Genomic DNA, 19826 nt, shown 5'->3' on the forward strand with positions numbered 1-19826 from the left:
GTTGGATTTATTCACAGTTCCCTTCACACAGACATCTATTGAGAAAAATACATACATTGAAATACCGACCCAATCAGGAATATCAGACGCAGCCCCTCTGGAGTTCTTTATTGCTGGGAATGGCGAAGACTATGTTGATCTAAACAATACACCTACATGTAAAAGTCACTAAACCGGACGGAACTAATATTGATGCCGGAGCAAGTGTTGGGATTATCAACTATTCGATAGCCACCCTATTTTCACAAGTGGATGTCTCCTTGTGTGATGGTTTAATTAGTCAGAGTAGCAACACATAACCCTACAGAGCCATTATAGAGAGCATTCAGAATTATGGATGTGATACATTAAAGACACAGTTTTCAGCTGGTTTGTTTTACAAGGACGCTGCAGGTCACATGGATGTAACTGACCCTGTAGGCGAGAACGATGGACTCACGAAAAGGGCTGCCTATTCAGCAGATAGTAGTGCATTTGAAATGATTGGTCCTGTTCATAGCGATATCTTCTTTCAAGAGAAACTCATGTTAAACGGTGTTGACATAAAGGTTAGGATGGTGCGCGGTAAAGATGAGTTCTGTCTTATGGGGGCCGGTGATGTGCGTTATGTGCATATGATTTGCATATATTATCTGCGTCACTATTTGTCAAGAAACTGTGGAACTTGGACACGCTCAAGCACTACTCTCCACCACTGCCAAGTACCCAATTGAAAGACTGTGTATGAAGACATTTAGTTTACCGGCTGGGGGTCGCGTTTACAACCAGGAAAACCTATTTTTAGGACCTCTACCATCTACCAGATTGGTGGACAATGACAGTGTTACAGGAAGTTACACAAAAAATCTATTTAATTTCAAACATTATAATTTGGAGTTAATGGCTATGTATGTAGATGGTCAGCAATTTCCTAGCAAACCATTCCAACCAAATTACACAACAGGGTCAGCAGTGCGTGAATTTTACCAATTGGCCTTAGCTTCAGGAAAACACTATTCATTGCCAATTTAGCCAAAGATCGCCTAGCACTGTTTACAACAATGTTTTCCATGTCAAACTGCACACCCTCCTTTACATGATATTCACGGATATACTGGTCTTTAGCCTCATCGTCAACCACAGATGGCGGGAAGCCGCTAGCTTCCTGCTTGTGTTTCAGGAATGTTCTCATGTAATCTGCAAAAAGATCATCTGATGTCCTGGTGAAATCCCAGACTTTTCACAATGCGATAAACTTTCTCAACAGCCTTAACCAGCTCAATAGAAACCCAGGTACCGGTTAAAGATCTTTCTGCAGCAATATGTGAACAATCAGTTACCTGGTTATCAGACTCTGCACATAATCTACACAAGGGAAAGAACAGCTTACCACCGACCCTGTGCAGTAAACAGGGTGATAAAGGCCTTTCGGTGGACACACTGTAGCCTTTACAATACCAAAGTAGGTGTCTAGCGGTTTGAAATCTCAAAAGATTATGTCTGGATGCCCAATCGGATAAGTCTTTGTCTTGTTGCAGAATGGGTAAAGACTACAGACATCGTTATACTGAATAGTCTCCCCTTCTCGAGCCGTAAACTTCAAATGTATTGCAGCCGGGGCGCCTCCAGCAGGTCACGCCTCCTAACTTTGTCATTGGTTACATGTCATTGTTCTTCACGTTAGATTAAAATTGTGTTAGAACTATACAGGCTGCAATGATTAGAATTCTGGATAAAACTTAACTATCTGGTGATTGTTGACGTTTGACAACCAAATATATTGATACTTCCTGTCTGGTAGAAACGAGTTCTCGTTAGTTATCGTGGCTCAGCCGTGACATCACGTCATATAATTTTATATATTAATGATAAACTCATCTGCTTACATATAAACGCTGGCTATTGTCACCATATCGCCATTAACCTGTTCAACATTTAACAAACACAAGACCGTAATACAGCAATCAAAAATCTGATTTCACGAGTTGGTTATTATGAGAATGCAGCACATCTTACCTGGAAGTGACAGCATACGCCCATACTAACACAAACTGGTAATCGCAAATACTTCCGTTTATTTTTAACCAACGCTGCCTATTATTAAACATTGCTACCCTACCAATGTGTGGAAAACAATCTCGCATTGATCCCCATTGTACAATTTCAAAAGACACCTTTACGAATGTTTTAATTACCTGAAATAACATATCCTGACCTGTCAACAATTCGCGGTTGTTCATGCAAATTTATACGCTACCTGGCGGTTAACGTTTTGCCCTATAATGCAACTTAAAAGTTAATGCTGACTTAAAATCACAATTTTTATTACAAAACTCACCATTGCTAATACATACACATGTACAAAATCCTTGTTTTTATTTTTAATAATATTTTAAAACCCAAACTGCGACACAATCCACCTATGCATAGTGTGTGGTTGACCCAGGCCATGACTGTTCCATCAAAATAATAGCATTGCTCATGCAATGTTTGTTTACTGTAGTGCTGTGTTGGACTACAAACCATGAAACATGGGATGCTTTTCAATGAATATACCTGCATATACTACAGTTAATAATAGTGGTTATTAAGGCACCATTACTACAGGGCAGATCTGATCTTAAGGCCCATCTCTTGTTAAAATGAAAAATGGGCTGAAACTCTCCAAATCGTAAGTCCCTAACCCCTTCTTTATATCTTACACAAGAAGCATGTCACCCACATGTAACTCTGTGCTTGTGAAAAAACACCATGTTACACGCACATTGTAAAACATGGAAGTTTACAGCTGTTGTACCACACAGAATAATGTTGCTGGACCCCTGGCACCCTTTAGTTGAACACCAAACAACTTACTGCTGACACAACACTTATTTATTGCCTGGGAATTTAACATTCCGGAACCCTAAGGCCCATTTTTTAATCATCAAACACAACCACCTTTTATAACACTAGTCTGTTTTGCTCAACAGGCATTGTAAAACATCAAACACGGACACATCAATATGGAAGTCCCACCCTCCATATCACAATTCTGACACATTATACCCTACATTTACTACTTATATCAACTTTTAAATTGTTTAAGAAATATTAAAAGAATCACACTAACGCTCTCTCTAGAGCTATTTCAGTTAGGTATTGACAGTGATCACTGTTGCTATTCAAAGGAGATCTGGTTGATTGTCCTGACAGTGGATTTATAAAAGTGGGTCAAGTCATGGAGTGAGAAAACAAAAATTGAGTCCTGACCACTTTTACAAGAAGGTAGAGAGTTCTAAAGTAATAAGCTTTGCCCCAAAGCATTTTCAAAGAGAGCATTATTTGGAGGAGGCCATGGCTCTTACCTGGTTCTGCATCGGGACCCTAATTGTATACGTTTTGGTGTCTCTCACACCTGTGACCCATTTAGAAAAATTTGGCTTGTAACCTGCCAGATGGGCACAACTAATCCAAGGATGTGTGAGAGAGGAAGAGAGACAGAGAGAAAGAGGAACGCAAAGACATGTGTATTGATTACCTGTAGTACTGTTTCTCCTGGCTGCATGTCAGTAAACACCTTGACGCTGTAGGAGACCTCGCCAAAGGTGGGAGTGTTGTCGTTGGCATCAATCACCAGCACATTGACAGTCACCCTGGTGCTCTGCTGTACTCCATCTGAAGCTATCATCTATACACCGGACACCAGTGAAAACTGTAAAAAACTGCTCCTCTATTTGTTCATATTAAGATTTATACAACATCAAAAACACAAAACAAAACAACTACACCAAAACCTTTTTTCACAGGGAGGAATGGCCTGAAAATCTGGAAGAATATGTCCTAAATTCTCAATGGCATCTGTCTGGCATCTGTCTGATTGTCAACTGGAAGAAGACTCCTCTGAGGCCAGTCAATTATTGTAATGAAGTGAAACATGATTAGACATGTGTGAGAGCATTAACTGTCGTTTGGTTTAGTTAGTCCACCTTGCTTCATACAGGAGAAAGACATTAACGTTTTTCCCAGAAGGGAGTAGATCTAACTTTTGCAAATTTGTAAGACAATCACACAAACACCAAACAATAAGAATTACATATACAATGTACCAATAAGTGCAACAAGTCACATAAGACTACCAAAGGAAACAGAACCCATGAAGACATTATAGAGAATATTATAGGCATTATTTCAAATTAAATAGCTCACTTATTTTCTTAACTATGCCTGTCCATGACGATATAACACAAGTACTTCATGTTCAATACTTTCAGTTGCATGAATTTCAACCATAAGTCCTAACCTTTCTAATGAGAATAGGACAATCTTCAAAGCACCTCAACAGGCATACTACTGACGACAACCTTCAAAGTGAATAGCCGCATATCCAATCCATGTACACATAAGAAACACATACACAAATACAAATACACACAAACCAATAAAACAACCAAAAAGGGTGTACACTGGCACCTCTTATTGCAAGATGCTAAAGAAAGAGCAAACCCAATCTCAAAGGGTTCAAACAAGGCTCCAGTATGTTGTCTGTTCCCCTTTATCCTTCTTTCCCTGACTAGCCCAGTGAGGGAGTGAGGCAGCAGAGATAAAGAAAAGCTTCAAGCTGAATCTTCATAGATGTGATATTCCCAGTTTCTTTTAACTCCAGCTGGCATCATGACCACATTCACAAATAATAAAACCAGAATCTTGTCCTACCACCTTTTAAAATACAGAAAACACAATGAGGTCCCTAAATGATACTGAAGAGGACTGTGTGCCAAAATACAGCAGGAGCCTACATAGACACAGTGGAGTTCTTTCCAGAAAGATCTTATAGGATATAGTTAATGACCCCTAACTTCAGCCAACCCGTTATTGTCTGTTTCTAGCAGTTGGAGGACTGAATCATATCAAGCTCAAAATTGTAATCCACTGCAAATCTTGCAAACTGACTTACGAGACACAGACCATATAATATCAAATTGGTCAGTGATGTTTTTTTCTTTACATGAAGGCAAGCAAGTTGGCAACAACTTTTATAGTAAACACTTCAGAAAAAACAGTGTCGTCAAAGGAAACATAAAAAGCAAAGATGTGTTATTGAATAAAATAGTAAGTGGTTCGATAACAGCATGGTGACCGATAATAGGGGGTTAAATTGTTTAGCTATGTTGCCAACCATCTAGTAGAAAATAACATTACTTCCACAGAAATAATCATAATCACAAAACATTGACAACTTAATCAAATGATTACACAATAAAACATGTTTTGTTTAAAACTGCTTTGGGCATGCCGAAAAAAGGGCTTCTACACAACAAAAATAATGGGGTAAAGTACTACTGTGCTAGACCAAGCTATATCATCTTGTCAGCTCAACTCTCTCGACATTACCCAATTGGCAGTGTAGTCATGTCAAGATCTCTATAACACAGCCTAACACAAGCTGCATTTAGTTAGGCAATGTTATTCTTAGCAATGTGTGGATGTGATTAGAAGAAAGCATACTGTGAAGGTGTAGGTCATCTGCATCTCTCTGTCCACAGGCTTGAGGAGTCTGAGGTAGCGAGTAATCCCAGTTAGGGTTATGGCAAATATGCTGCTGAAGTCGTCCAGAGTCACCGTCAACATGGGGTCTTTGCTCTACAAAAGTGAAGACATTGGAGAAAAGAACATTACCTTGGTGACACCTTAACTTGAGGCCACAGCTGTGTCACTAAGGAATAAATATCACCAAAGGAAAGAACGAGAAAACCTGAACCCGTTTTAGTAGTAAAAGACAACGTAATAGCGAGAACTAAGAATTTGAATTTGTTCAGAGAGAACAGAGGTAAGGATTTCTGGGAAACCTTGATGCGATTAGAAGGAATTATTACATTCTCTCCATAGAGCGCATTACAAGTGTTTCATTGTGTTTCTGGCTGCAGGGCACTAGGCGTTGGTCAACAGTAAAATGCTAAACCAACCAGCGTGAGCAGATTGAGGCATGTGGAGAGGACGGGGCAGCGAGCGCAGACTGTCTGCTAGCGGATTAGTCCACATTTTGTATCATCTTTGTTGATTACCATCTTTTGTTTACACAAGTGGTTGAATTGGTCTAATTGACCATGTAGGGTACAGGCTTAGCTATCTCTCCAACTTAATTGAGCTTGAATTCTTATTGTTTTGTTTGACTGAAAGACCAGCGATCAAAAGGCAAAACCCGAAACACATTCTAATTGAGCAAGGCATCAAAGGACAGTGTTCCCTTACAGCTTTTACTGGGAATAAATTGTAAAAAGAAATTGCACTCATGGCTCAAACACTCACCTTTGGTGAGTTTAGGCTTCAAAGCAATTTTTTGAAGTAGTAGGTTTTTTATTCTTCATCAAAATGCATTGTTGAAATACAAATTAAGTAAGAGTAATATGCTCAAAAAGTGAGGACTACCTACAGTGCATACAAAATCGCAATACTGCCTCATACATTCCTAAAACAATCTATGTCATTTCTGCTATGGAATACTTTGGTACAAGGTTGAAGTGGGGTTGGTTTGTTAGGGTGATTCATGTCTGTCAATGCCTGCCTGTCTGCTCAACATCCACACTGCTTTGCCCATTGATCTGCTTTAGAGCTACACTTAGATGTCTTAATCTAGTCCTGCTGAGAGAGACAAAGTAGCAGAGGCAAAAAGAGAAAGAGACAGAGAGAGGCACAGTGAGCAAAGATGGAGAGAGAGACAGCAGAAGGGAATTAGAGAAATCTCTGAGGAGGAGCTTATTTTGTTAGGGCTCATGTCTAAGGATATGAATAAAACAATATGTTCAACCTCATCAACTCAAAGAGAAATGTCCTGGTGACAGAAACACTAACAGAACAAACCTAATGCAGCTGTGCTTTTGTTCTCCAGGTCCCCTGGTGTGTGGGAAACCTGTCTCAATGTGTGTTTTCACCTGGTTAAATGTTTTTGATGCATATATAACAAGGAAAGATTTGTTTATAAAGAAACAGATCTGTTGAGGGAAACAAAGCAAGTCATAGGTAAGAGATGAAAGAGAGCGAGTGTTTAATTTGAGCAAATCCCCCTGAAACAGGATCGGACAGCACTCAATTGTGGATTGAAGCGATCAGATTCAAACTAAGTTGCCTCATTAATTATACTACCCTTCTCAATAAAGTCTGTGCTTGACTATTCAGGATGGGCTGGCCCTGGAATTAGCCTCCAGACCACCATGTTGCTGTTGTTGGGGTGAGAGAGAAGGATGCGCGCCTGTATCTACAGTATACTGAGATTCACATAATCGCATTACAACTCTCTCATCTGATAGAAAAGTGCCTTCAACTGAAATCTTTCCAGCATAGCACTTCATAATGTATTTCCTTATAGAACCATCGCCGCGGAAAGGATGCCGGTGGTGCTCCTGATAAAGTGAAATACATTTGCGCACGTAAAAGAATTATGCACAATACTGCTGTCTTATCAGAAAGAAATGACATAATTCAAAATACTACACAGTCTGTAACGTGCAGCAGATCTGACAATGACCAACCTCCAGCAATAGCAGGCCTGTCACAGTGTTTCTTATGCAATGGCAGGAAATACAAGTTAGAAAGCATTTGGCTAACGCAACAAATAGAAAGCTAATCCATCTACAGGCTACTAAAATATTCGAGCAATTCTGTATGAGACAATTTAAGAAACTGTAGCCAGTTCTAGTTGCTCTACAAATTAAACCAGGAGATAGAGGATTTGTGAACGAGCGGTACATTGTCTGAATTAATGAAACACAAAGGCATATTTAGGACTAGATTTACCTAATTTACAGTATAACATCCACACACCTAATATCCACAAATGGCATTGGCTAATGATGGATTTAAGAGTTGGTACATTTTTATTGATCTCAGTCATAAAATGCATTTATATAAGGACACATTTAGACTTAAATTGTTCCCCATTTGTGCATCTTCCCCAAGCTACTCTATGCTCTATTCATCTATGCAATCACAATGTTACTGTGTGCATGCAAAGCTTTATTATAGTCTCAGAGGTTTGAAGACACACCATGCATAGAGTATAACCCAAAGGCACACGTTCAGTCAACACAGCACCAAAACACCGCACCAAACGTTTACCTACAGGTGTTTGACCAGGTAGCAGCTACAAGAAAGGAAGAACGCAGCAACAGTGACAATTCAGCATGGATTCATGGAGGTTAAACGTAGGCTATAAAAGTGTTTCAATTAAGCTATAAAAGCATTTTCTTTCAATAAATGACTACGTCTGTGAAAAACTCCCCAGGCTTCACATTGTTTGTGTTTGCGTTTATTTCTATTAATGAAAAGGGTTAACCATGTAGAATTAGCGGCTTGTGCGTAGACATGCCAGCAAATATGCGCGTGTGTGCCCTGAACATGTTTGTGTGTGTATATCTACGTACACATGTTTCTATATACATATTCATGCATATATACACTTGACTGGTACTGTACATACATACATACATACATACATACATATATAAGCAGGGAGTAAATCTATATATTTGTGTGTATTTCATTTCTGTGCATCTGCATACCTCTTCAATGTCGTTGTCTAGGGCCATAATGCCTAAGGGAGCAGTGAGGTTGAAATTGCCAGAGATGGTGGTGCCCACGGGGGACGACTCGCTGACGTAGCCCTGGTAAGACTGGAACTGAAAGTATGGAGCCTGGTTGTTCACATCCAGAATATCTATGATCAGGTCAGCGAAGGCTGGGAGAGGGTGGCCGTTGTCCTGTTCAGCCTGGAGAAGAGTTTACGCAGTTTATTATTAACCTCACTGTAACATTAAACATTTTGTACGACAAGAATACCACATTAAATCGAAAGGGGTCGTGGGTCACTGACAGGACTACTCATGACACACTCTTTGCTGTAACACCTGACAAAGATCAATAAATTAAGAGGGGAAAAAAACTAAATCAATTACAAGGACTCAGTGTCGTACTTGTAACAACAGAAACCTCTGAGTGTCAATGTTATTACTAAGGGAATAAAAGCGCCAAGGGCATCACTTTAAAGAGACTGTCAATCCTATTACACAAAAGCTGCATTGACAGATACGATCATAGAGTAGTGTATGTCCACTTTAGTTAACGCTCAAGTAATTGGTGAGACAACACAAATGGTTAAATCTAGGATGAATGGACGCTACTTAATATTGCTACCTACCCGCTCAGATTGTCTTGAATGATACTGCAGACTAAAAATATGTCATGCAATGTTTACATAAAGATTGTCCTGATTGTACTGGCCTTTGCTCCAATACTAGTCTGAGATATGGCTTCATGTCGGTGAGTTAAGTCCTCTTTGTGAACTTTCTCCCAGCGACTGTGATATTTTTAGTTCCCCTAGAATCGCTGGCCGTGGTGGAGGATTAGCAGTTATTTACAAAATTGTTTTAAGTGTCGCACTGTGTCAGTTGAAACATACCAAAGTTTCGAAGTACAGCTGATCAAGGTGATCAAACTGTCCAGTCCAATGCTATGTGATTGTATATAGACCTCCTAAATACGAGTAGGATTTTATCCAAGATTACACAGACTTCCTATCTTTTATTGTACCTATTTCTGATAATCTTCTGATTATTGGCGATTTTAATATTCATGTTTGCTGTCCAGCTAAGCCTATGGTTAGAGAGTTTTTACCACTTTTTGACTTATTTAACCTCACTCAGTCAGTTATGGAATCTACTCACCAGCTTGGCCATACACTAGATCTTGTTTGGTCATTTGGTTTTCCTATTTGCAATGTTGCGATAGATTATATGTGTTTGTCGGATCATAAACCTGTTGTTTTTAATGCCACCCTTCCATGCCTACTCCCTAACTGCAAACTGCCAGGCAATTTATCTCGCCCTTTTAACCCTTACACTGCCAAACTCTTTTCAGATGCTTACAAGGCTTCTCCCCTCTTCAGCAGTATTGAGGCACCCTCGAGCCTGAGCACAGAGCACAGAGGGCTTAGCTCTGACATCCTGGATTCTGTTGCTCCTTTTAAAAAGAGGTGAGCGAAAGCTTGAAAAGCAGAGAGGAAATGGAAAAAGTACAAGTTGCAAGTGTCATATGAAATTCTGAGAGATTGTTTAATTCAATAAAAGCCACATATTTCTCTGATATTATCTCTAACAACTCTATTAATCATAAAGTCTTGTTTAGTGTGATAAACAAGGCTTTACATCTGGTTGCTACTGCTTTTCCTGAAGCGACTTATGAGACTTGTGAAGACTTCCTGTCTTTCTTCACTGGCAAGATAGATGCCATACGATCTTGCGTCTACCTCCAGATCACAACACCTCTGATTTAGTCACATGTTCTGCTCTTTTTAAGCAGTTTGAACCTGTATATCTTTCACATGTATCTCTAAGACATAGTCTCACACATGAAGCCTACTACCTGCCCCCAGGACACAGTTCCCTCACACCTTTTTAAAGAAGTGCTGGACACTATTGGTCCCAGTATATTGTCCATAATAAATAGCTGACTCATCAATGGCACTACCCTGGCATGTTTTAAACATGCAGTGGTCCAACCCCTTATTAAAAAACCTAATCTTGATTTAACTGTCCTTAATAATTTTAGTCCTATTTTTAAATTGCCATTCCTATCAAAAGTTCTAGAGAAAGTAATTTGTTCCCATCTTTTTAAATGAAAATCATATTCTGGATAAATTCCAGTCAGGTTTTAGGGCACACCACAGCACTGAATCAGCTCTTCTTAAGGTGTTAAATGATTTATTGTAGTTTAGGGACAATGGAAACTGTGCTACTTTAATTCTTCTTGACCTTAGTGCTGCTTTTGACACGATTGATCATGCCATCCTTCTAGACCATCTTAAACTAGAAGTTCAGGGTGCTGCTCTAAATCTATTTACTTCATATTTGAGAGACAGGACATGTTCAGTAAATATTGGAAACGTCTCTCCTTTTGCCTCCATCACCTATGGGGTACCTCAAGGTTCTGTCCTAGGCCCTATCTTATTCTCAATATATATGCTTCCCTTGGGCTCCATCTTTCAGAAATATAACATCTCTTACCATTGCTATGCTGATGACACTCAGTAGTACCTTCCCCTGAAAATTGATGAAAATAAATTCACTCTCCAGCTTGGCCATACACTAGATCTTGTTTTGTCATTTGGTTTTCCTATTTACAATGTTGAGATAGATGATATATGTTTGTCGGATCATAAAACAGTTGTTTTTAATGCCACTCTTCCATGCCTATTCCATAAATGCAAACTGCCAGGCAATATATCTTTTAACCCTTTCACTGCCAAACTCTTTTCAGATGCTTACAAGGCTTCTCCCCTCATCAGCAGTCTTAGAGATGTTAAATACTGGCTAGCTAAAAACTTTCTTTAATTAAATAATACAAAAACAGAAATTGTATTTGGCCCCACAGATTCCACCAAGGTTATTGTTAATAACTTAAGGCCCTTATCCAACAATGTACATAGCTATGCAAAAATTATTGGGCTAATATTTGATTCAGATTAATAAACAAGTAAATGCTATTGTCAGAGGCAGCTTTTTCCAACTTCGAGCCATTGCCACATTAAACTCATTCTTTCCTTTAAGGATTTAGAGACAGTTAATCATGCGTTCATTTCCTCCTGTCTGGACTATTGTAACTCTTTCTATATGGGAATATGTCAAACTAACTTGTCCCGCCTTCAGCTTGTTCAAAATGCAGCTGCTAGGTTTTTAACTGGTACAAAAGAGAGAAAGCATCACTACTGTACTGGCCTCTCTCCACCTGTTGAATATAGGATTGATTTTAAGGTTATTTTATTTGTTTTTAAGGCCCTATATGGATCAGCACCCTCCTATATTTCAGACCTCCTTAGCCAGCACTCTTCCTCAAGGACCCTTAGGTTATCCAACAAACTGCTTTTGTGCGTTCCACAGTCAAGTTTGAAGTTTAAAGGAGATTGTGCCTTTTCTGTTGCTGCTCCAAAGTTGTGGAATAGCCTTTATATATTAGGTCCTCTACTAGTAGCAACGTTTTTAAATCCCACCTTTAGACCTATCTTTTTTCTTTAGCATTTCAGTTTGCAAATGGGTAGGAAGTTCTGTTTCTGTTTGTCATGTCCTATAAACATTTAGTTGGCTATATGTTTTGACTGTACAGCACTTTGGTCAACATAAGTCGTTTTTAAATGTGCTTTATAAATACATTTGACTTTGACTTAGTCTAATAAACTCTTATCAGGGCCCTAACAAACAAGTATATGTTGCTCTCTTGAACGCGCTTTCTAATGTTGTTCACCTAGGAAACTCGTAAAAGGAGTGAATGCATTCAGATCAAATTATTTACAATATTAATCCTTGCTGTTAATCTCTGCTATTTAGCAGACTCATTTGACCAGCCGTCACAACAATCCGACACATTAATAAATGCTGGCAATTTTATGTGCCTGAGGCCAAGAAACTGTTAAGAAGCCAAAAAACATTCAACACTTCAACACTCTGTACAAAGTTTTGACAAAGGGTGGAACATGTTCTTATAAACACTGTGAGATATCATTAGGCAACATCAATAAGCTTCTGCATCAATGCAGCTGCTAAGAGATCCTAACTGTAATTTGTTCACACACTTTGACTAAATATTTCCGTTTGTGTCTTGCGTAATGAATGGTGTACACTAATAAACTGTAACCATACAAAACAGGGCATGTATGTTATAACAATTGTTTTGTGCATTTATTCCAGCAGTTGGTGGGTGAAATTACTACAGCAACAAGCCACATTAGCACACATACATATGCATGACCACACAGCCAGTGAACCCTTCCACCTCTCACAGAAGCCCACCATGTGCTTTAGTGAAAGTTACATTTGACATGAAAGCTAACTTGGGACTATATCCTGGCCTGAATGAGAATGGATGGATTGAGTGCCATTATGCAGTCGGTACAGAGCGGAGTGGCGGAAAAACATCCTCGAGTCGGTAGATCTTTCTAACCTTGGAACCTAACCAGATAAAATCATGACCACGATGGTTTGACATGATTCATCTGTTGTAGCCTTTCTAATCAGGTCACATGGTTTTAAAGGACTCCAAACTTAGGTTTTAGGTCTTGCAGGTCCACTTCAAATGCAGGTTGGCATGAATTATGGAGCACTGAATAGAACCCTGCCTCTAACATTTACAAAGCTGTCTCACAACATGTCTCCTCCTCTTCCCTTACAGAAAAAGGCCAAAATAGCTAGTTCAGGGTGGTTTAGGGTGGGGTGATAGTACCACGAGCGTCTAAAGCATGTATGTGGAGACTACAAGTCGATGCAAATCGATAGACAGACAAGCAAGAACATTTAAATAAGGAATTTATCATGCAGACAGAACAAATTAGTAACAAAAAAATCCATATTTGAAACATTAACTTAAAACATTAACTGCAGATGAATTTCTGTATTAATGACTTCTGGTCATTTACACAGAACAAATCTTGCATATGTCCACTTAAGATAAACTAATGGGTGGGGGGTTCCCCAAGACACTAAGTAAGCATCATGAATTGATAATAAAACTCACAAGATTGGCTTTTTCCAGGTTAGAATTGTGTAGAAATGACTATTGCCCTATGCAACTTTGAGCCTAATTAAACTTTAACTAACAGTCAATGTTGGACGTTGTATTTGTTTGATTGATTCTAGTAATTATTATGTCAGTATGCAATCCGTAGGTACATATATATAAACATTTTGCTAGGGTCAGTTGAGAGGATGTGTTGCCATGCTTAGTAAAAAAAAATAGTGATGAGAATGCCTTGAGCTTTCTGCATAGTGCCCTGGGCGACCTGCAATTTTCGTAAATCGTATTGGTCAAGACAGACCCTGCAGTATGAAGGACAGAGCAATTTGTGAGATGCCAAAATATGAAGCCAACCAGCACTTTGTCGTGGTTTTTAACTGTTTGGGTCAATACATTTAATTAAACTAAATAAAAAGTGGTGTGGACCTTTACACAAGTTTTCCGGAAGCCCTGAAACCAACACCATTTCTCATACACAGGATACTAACACCACAGTAACACTCTTTCTCATATACTAGACAGAGCCAGTGGGCATCAGACAGTACTGTATAATGGAGTTATTAGCCATACACTACCATTCAAAAGTTTGGTGTCACTTAGAAATGTCCTGGTTTTTGAAAGAAAAGCAATTTTTTTGTCCATTACACTAACATCAAATTAATCCAAAATAGAGACATGTAGACATTGTTAATGTCCTAAATGACAATTTTAGCTGTAAATGGCATATTTTCAAAGGATTATTACATAGGCATACAGAGGTCCATTATCAGCAACCAATCAGCAATCACTCCTGTGGCACATCGTGTTTCCTAATCCATGTTTATCACGAAAACCCATTTGCGATCATGGCAGCATTGCTGAAAGCTGTTGTGCTGATTTAGGAAGCAATGTAACTGACCTTCTTTAGACTAGTTTAGTATCATTAGTATCAGAGTTTGTGGGTTCGATTACAGGCTCAAAAACCAAAACCTATTTTTCTGAAACTCATTAGTCGGTTCTTATTCTGAGAAATGAAGGATATTCCATGTGAGAAATTGCCAAGAAACTGAAAATGTCCTACAATGATGGGCAGTACTCCCTTTACAGTACAGCGCAAACTGGCTCTAACCAGAATAGATAGAGGAGTGGAAGGCCCCAATGCACAACTGAGCATGAGTACAAATACATTAGTGTCTAGTCTGAGAAACAGACACCTCACAGGTCCTTAAGTGGCAGCTTCTTTAAATAGCACCCATAAAACACCAGTCTCAACGTCGACAGTGAAGAGGTGACTCCAGGATGCTGGCCTTCTAGGCAGAGTTCTTCCTCTGTCCAGTGTCTGTGTTCATTTTCCCATCTTAATCTTTTCTTTTTATTGGCCAATCTGAGATACAGATTTTTCTTTGCAACTCTGCCTAGATGTTCAGCATCCTGGAGTCACCTATTCAATGTGGACATTTAGTCTTCATTTCTGAGAACTGAAGCAACTGAAAAATTTTAATTATATGTTTATTTACATATTAAATGATTCTTCATTATTCAGTACAGCCATTTATAATTACATACTCAATTTCCTTCCTTCAGAGGTTCTTTGATTCTGGTCATTTTTAGCCTGTAATCAAACCCACAAACATTGATGCTGAAAATACAAAACTAGTCTAAAGAAGTACGGTTTTATTGCTTCTTTAATCAGCACAACAGCTTTCAGCAGGACTAACATAACCCCAAATAGTTTTCTTATGATCAACAAGCTTTTTAAAATGATAGACTTGGATTAGCAAACACAATGTGTCACTGGAAAACAGGACTGATGGCTGCTGTTAATGGACCTCTGTACACCTATGTAGATTATCCACTGATCTATAGATAATTAATTTATCTGTAATAATGTGTACATGACATTTCAAAAAAAACTTTTGTCTTCTTTTGAATGGTAATGTGTGTTATAATCCACATATCTGTCCCATGGTATTACAGAACAAGTAAACATAAGTCAAGCAAACATATAAATATGTTTTAAGTTTCATTAGAATGTAGGCCGTGTTCCACCTCTACAGGATGTTGGAGGGTTCATGGGAGTTTGACCAACCAATCCACATGTGTTTTGTGGATTTGGAGAAGGCATTCGACTGTGTCCCTCGTGGCATCCTGTGGAGGGTGCTTGGGGAATATGGGGTCCTGGGTCCTTTGCTAAGGGCTGTCAGGACCCTGTACGACCAAAGCAGGAGCTTGGTCCGCATTGCCGGCAGTAAGTCAGACTTGTTCCCAGTGCATGTTGGACTCCGGCAGGGCTGCCCTTTGTCGCCGGTTCTGTTCGTAATTTTTGTGGACAGAATTTCTAGTCGCAGCCAGGGGCCGGAGGGTGTCAGGTTTGGGGACCACACGATTTCGTCTCTGCTCTTTGCGGATGATGTTGTCGTGTTGGCCCCTTCAAGCCAGGACCTTCAGCATGCACTTGGACGGTTTGCAGCCGAGTGTGAAGCGGTGGGGATGAAAATCAGCACCTCCAAATCCGAGGCCATGGTCCTCAGTCAGAAAAAGGTGGCTTGCCCACTTCAGGTTGGTGGAGAGTGCCTGCCTCAAGTGGAGGAGTTTAAGTATCTAGGGGTCTTGTTCACGAGTGAGGGAAGGATGGAACGGGAGATTGACAGACGGAGGCCCACAATGAACAGCAAGTTCTGTGCAGACAGCTGAAGCCCATATTATAGAAATCTAAAAATGTAAATATGTTATGTGAAAAATACAACCGGTTTTGTTGGTATGAAACACATACTGTAGCAAAAAAAACCTTTGGCCTATTAGTTACAGCCTAATGTTCTGTGCAAAATTGCACCTGTAGTTGTACAGAATTCTCACAATACTCAAATTTTCAATCACAAAACCAGAAATGTGTTTAGTTGCTTGAACACATTTAGGAACATTGGAAATGATGGGGGGAATGGAGGATTGGAGGCTGAGAGGAGCAACATCAGTTAATGCTGTGACCTGAAACTAATTAAAAACCGTAACTTCCTTACCCTGGGGATTATTTTGTCAAAGCTTTCCAGAGAAGGATAATATGAATGAATCCCTACTGCTGGCAGAGTTACAGGTGATATACTGTATACTGCAAATAGAAGGTACTGAATTCAAATCCTTGGGGGACCCATAGACCCAACCTCCCAAAAGTTGTCTATATGTTTGATATAGTTAAAAGGCTAAATTAGTTAAAGGAGACATTTACAGTGAACGTTTTACAAACAGCTGGTCTTTTTAACAACTGTGCTGAAAACGTTACAGCAATTCAAATCGGAAACAGTACATTAACATTAACTTTTCCCAAACTCAAGATAGTGACACCAAAGTAACCATAGTGTCATATGTTTCTTTGCAACTTTTCACAAACAGATGCAATTTTACCCACTTTTCAGAAGTTAAATGAAAATGTAGAATATTTCAAGTACCCCTATCAGCTATCCAAATCTGAAACGATTACCGATTTGTAATGAATACACGGGAGATGGAGTACTGGGTTCTCTACGCACAGAGCGCAGCAGGTTTTATTATAGAGAAATCCACAGGAGAAAGCTGAATTCTTGGTCAGGGGGTGGGGGCAGGCCGGGAGCCATACACAAGATGATCAGGCAAAGGTCCTGCTAGTCCTGATAAAATGGGCAGAAACTGGTCGATACACAAGGCTTTCAATAGACAGTGGATAATCTGAACAGGTTTAGAAGAGTCGTCCCAAAACAAACAATACCTCAGGACGAGCTGGAGTGAGTGACTGGGTTAAATAGTTGTGCCATGGAAGGAGAGAGTACCAATGATCAGAATTCAAGTGATTGTGATCTGATGAGTGAGGTGTGTTCAGAGGATTGGGAGAGTGAGGCACGTTCAGGGGATTGGGTGAGTGAGGCGCGTTCAGGGGATTGGGAGTGTGAGGTGGGTTCAGGAGATTGGGAGAGTGAGGCGTGTTCAGGAGATTGGGAGAGTGAGGTACGTTCAGGGGATTGGGAGAGTGAGGTGCGTTCAGGGGATTGGGAGAGTGAGTCGCGTTCAGGGGATTGGGAGAGTGAGGTGCATTCAGGGGATTGGGAGAGTTAGTACCATCTTGGTGGTAAGGTCGAGGAGGTGGGCTGGAGGCAGACCTCACATAAATTATCTATTTGAAGTGATTTCCTTGACTTCTTTTTACAAATTAAGTGCCTGTGCACTTAAACATACAGTATAAAAATAGGAGTCTATTGTAGGTATTTTGGAGCAGAAAACACAATCAGTGTAGAAATCACTGCCTATTTCTTACTCGTCACCTTTCACCTATCGAGTGCTGTCTCACCTGTCTGTCCTTTTCAAGCCTGGAGGATTGTGCTCTCGTCCTCCTGATCCCCAGCTTGAAGAGCACTCTTTCCATGCTCACCACCACCAATTTATCTATGCATCTGCACTGTGTCCATCTTCCCAGACCACCAACATCTTCTGCCTATCACAGGCTGATGAGAACGGACAACCATCCACATACCAACCCAGTTCTACCCTATGGTTTCTCATTCAGATCTAATCTACACATAAGTGCTTCTAGAAAGAGGAGATGGGGGGGGAGAGAGGGAGAGAGATAGGGATGAGAGATAGGGACGAGAGACATATATACAGTGGGGAGAACAAGTATTTGATACACTGCCGATATTGCTGGATTTCCCACTTACAAAGCATGTAGAAGTCTGTAATTTTTATCATAGGTACTCTTCAACTGTGAGTGACGGAATCTAAAACAACAATCCAGAAAATCACACTGTATGATTTTTAAGTAATTAATTTGCATTTTATCGCATGACATAAGTATTTGATACATCAGAAAAGCAGAACCTACTATTTGGTACAGAAACCTTTGTTTGCAATTACAGAGATCATACGTTTCCTGTAGTTCTTGACCAGGTTTTCATACACAGCAGCAGGGATTTTGGCCCACTCCTCCATACAGACCTCCAGATTCTTCAGGTTTCGGAGCTGTCACTGGGCAATACGGACTTTCAGCTCCCTCATAAGATTTTATATTGGGTTCAGGTCTGGAGACTGGCTAGGCCACTCCAGGTCCTTGAGATGATTCTTACGGAGCCACTCCTTAGTTGCCCTGGCTGTGTGTTTTGGGTCGTTGTCATGCTGGAAGACCCAGCCACGGCCCATCTTCAATGCTCTTACTGAGGGAAGGAGTTTGTTGGCCAAGATCTCGAGATACATGGCCCCATCCATCCTCCCCTCAATACGGTGCAGTCGTCCTGTCCCCTTTGCAGAAAAGCATCCCCAAAGAATAATGTTTCCACCTCCATGCTTCACTGTTGGGATGGTGTTCTTGGGGTTGTACTCATCCTTCTTCTTCCTCCAAACACGGCAAGTGGTGTTTAGACCAAAAAGCTTTATTTTTGTCTCATCAGACCACATGACCTTCTCCCATTCCTCCTCTGGATCATCCAGATGGTCATTGGCAAACTTCAGACGGGCCTGGATATGCGCAGGGGGACCTTGCGTGCGCTGCAGGATTTTAATCCATGACGGCGTAGTGTGTTACTAATGGTTTTCTTTGAGACTGTGGTCCCAGCTCTCTTGAGGTCATTGACCAGGTCCTGCTGTGTAGTTCTGGGCTGATCCCTCACCTTCCTCATGATCATTGATGCCCCACGAGGTGAGATCTTGCATGGAGCCCCAGACCGAGGGAGATTGTCTGTCATCTTGAACTTCTTCCATTTTCTAATAATTGCGCCAACAGTTGTTGCCTTCTCACCAAGCTGCTTGCCTATTGTCCTGTAGCCCATCCCAGCCTTGTGCAGGTCAACAATTGTATCCCTGATGTCCTTACACAGCTCTCTTGGCCAACCGGAAGCCTTCTTAAAGAAAAACTAACAGGTCTGTGAGAGCCGGAATTCTTACTGGTTGGTAGGTGATCAAATACTATGTCATGCAATAAAATGCTAATTAATTATAAAAAAATCATACAATGTGATTTTCTGGATTTTTGTTTTAGATTCCGTCTCTCACAGTTGAAGTGTATGATAAAAATTACAGACTTCTACATGCTTTGTAAGTTGGAAAACCTGCAAAATTGGCAGTGTATCAAATACTTGTTCTCCCCACTGTAGATAGCTGATGAAACGGATGGTAAAGTGTATTCCCCTGCGGTTTGTCTGTTTAGCGCTGGCCCTGTTTCTGGAAGGCAGTATTAAATGACCTGTGTTCTACTGATAGAAAACCAGGCTACAGGAAACTGTCCGCCAACTCCAGTCCCTGCTTTTAATCTGCTCTCCATTATTTCAGCTCTCCTTCTCAACAAACTCAATAGTTTTTTTCATTATTTTTTTTAC

General features: G+C 40.2%; 1 protein-coding gene across 4 annotated transcripts in view; it reads right to left on the bottom strand.

The window, feature by feature from the left end:
* The window catches only part of LOC105010659 (protocadherin-15), a 226731-nt gene that overhangs the window by 118375 nt on the left and 88530 nt on the right, over nt 1-19826 (bottom strand). For all 4 annotated transcript variants that reach the window (XR_004575807.1, XR_004575806.1, XM_034292761.1 and 1 more), the window contains exons 12-14: nt 8517-8723; nt 5467-5601; nt 3500-3649 (exon numbers count right to left, since the gene is read on the bottom strand). Coding sequence is in view for 2 of the 4 variants with exons in the window: in XM_034292761.1 (XP_034148652.1) it covers nt 3500-3649; nt 5467-5601; nt 8517-8723 (492 nt within the window). In the remaining 2 variants the exon portion in view is untranslated. The remainder of the gene's footprint in view (nt 1-3499; nt 3650-5466; nt 5602-8516; nt 8724-19826) is intronic.

This window comes from Esox lucius, chromosome 6, assembly GCF_011004845.1.
Source record: "Esox lucius isolate fEsoLuc1 chromosome 6, fEsoLuc1.pri, whole genome shotgun sequence".
In the NCBI taxonomy this organism is placed as follows: Eukaryota; Metazoa; Chordata; class Actinopteri; order Esociformes; family Esocidae; genus Esox; species Esox lucius.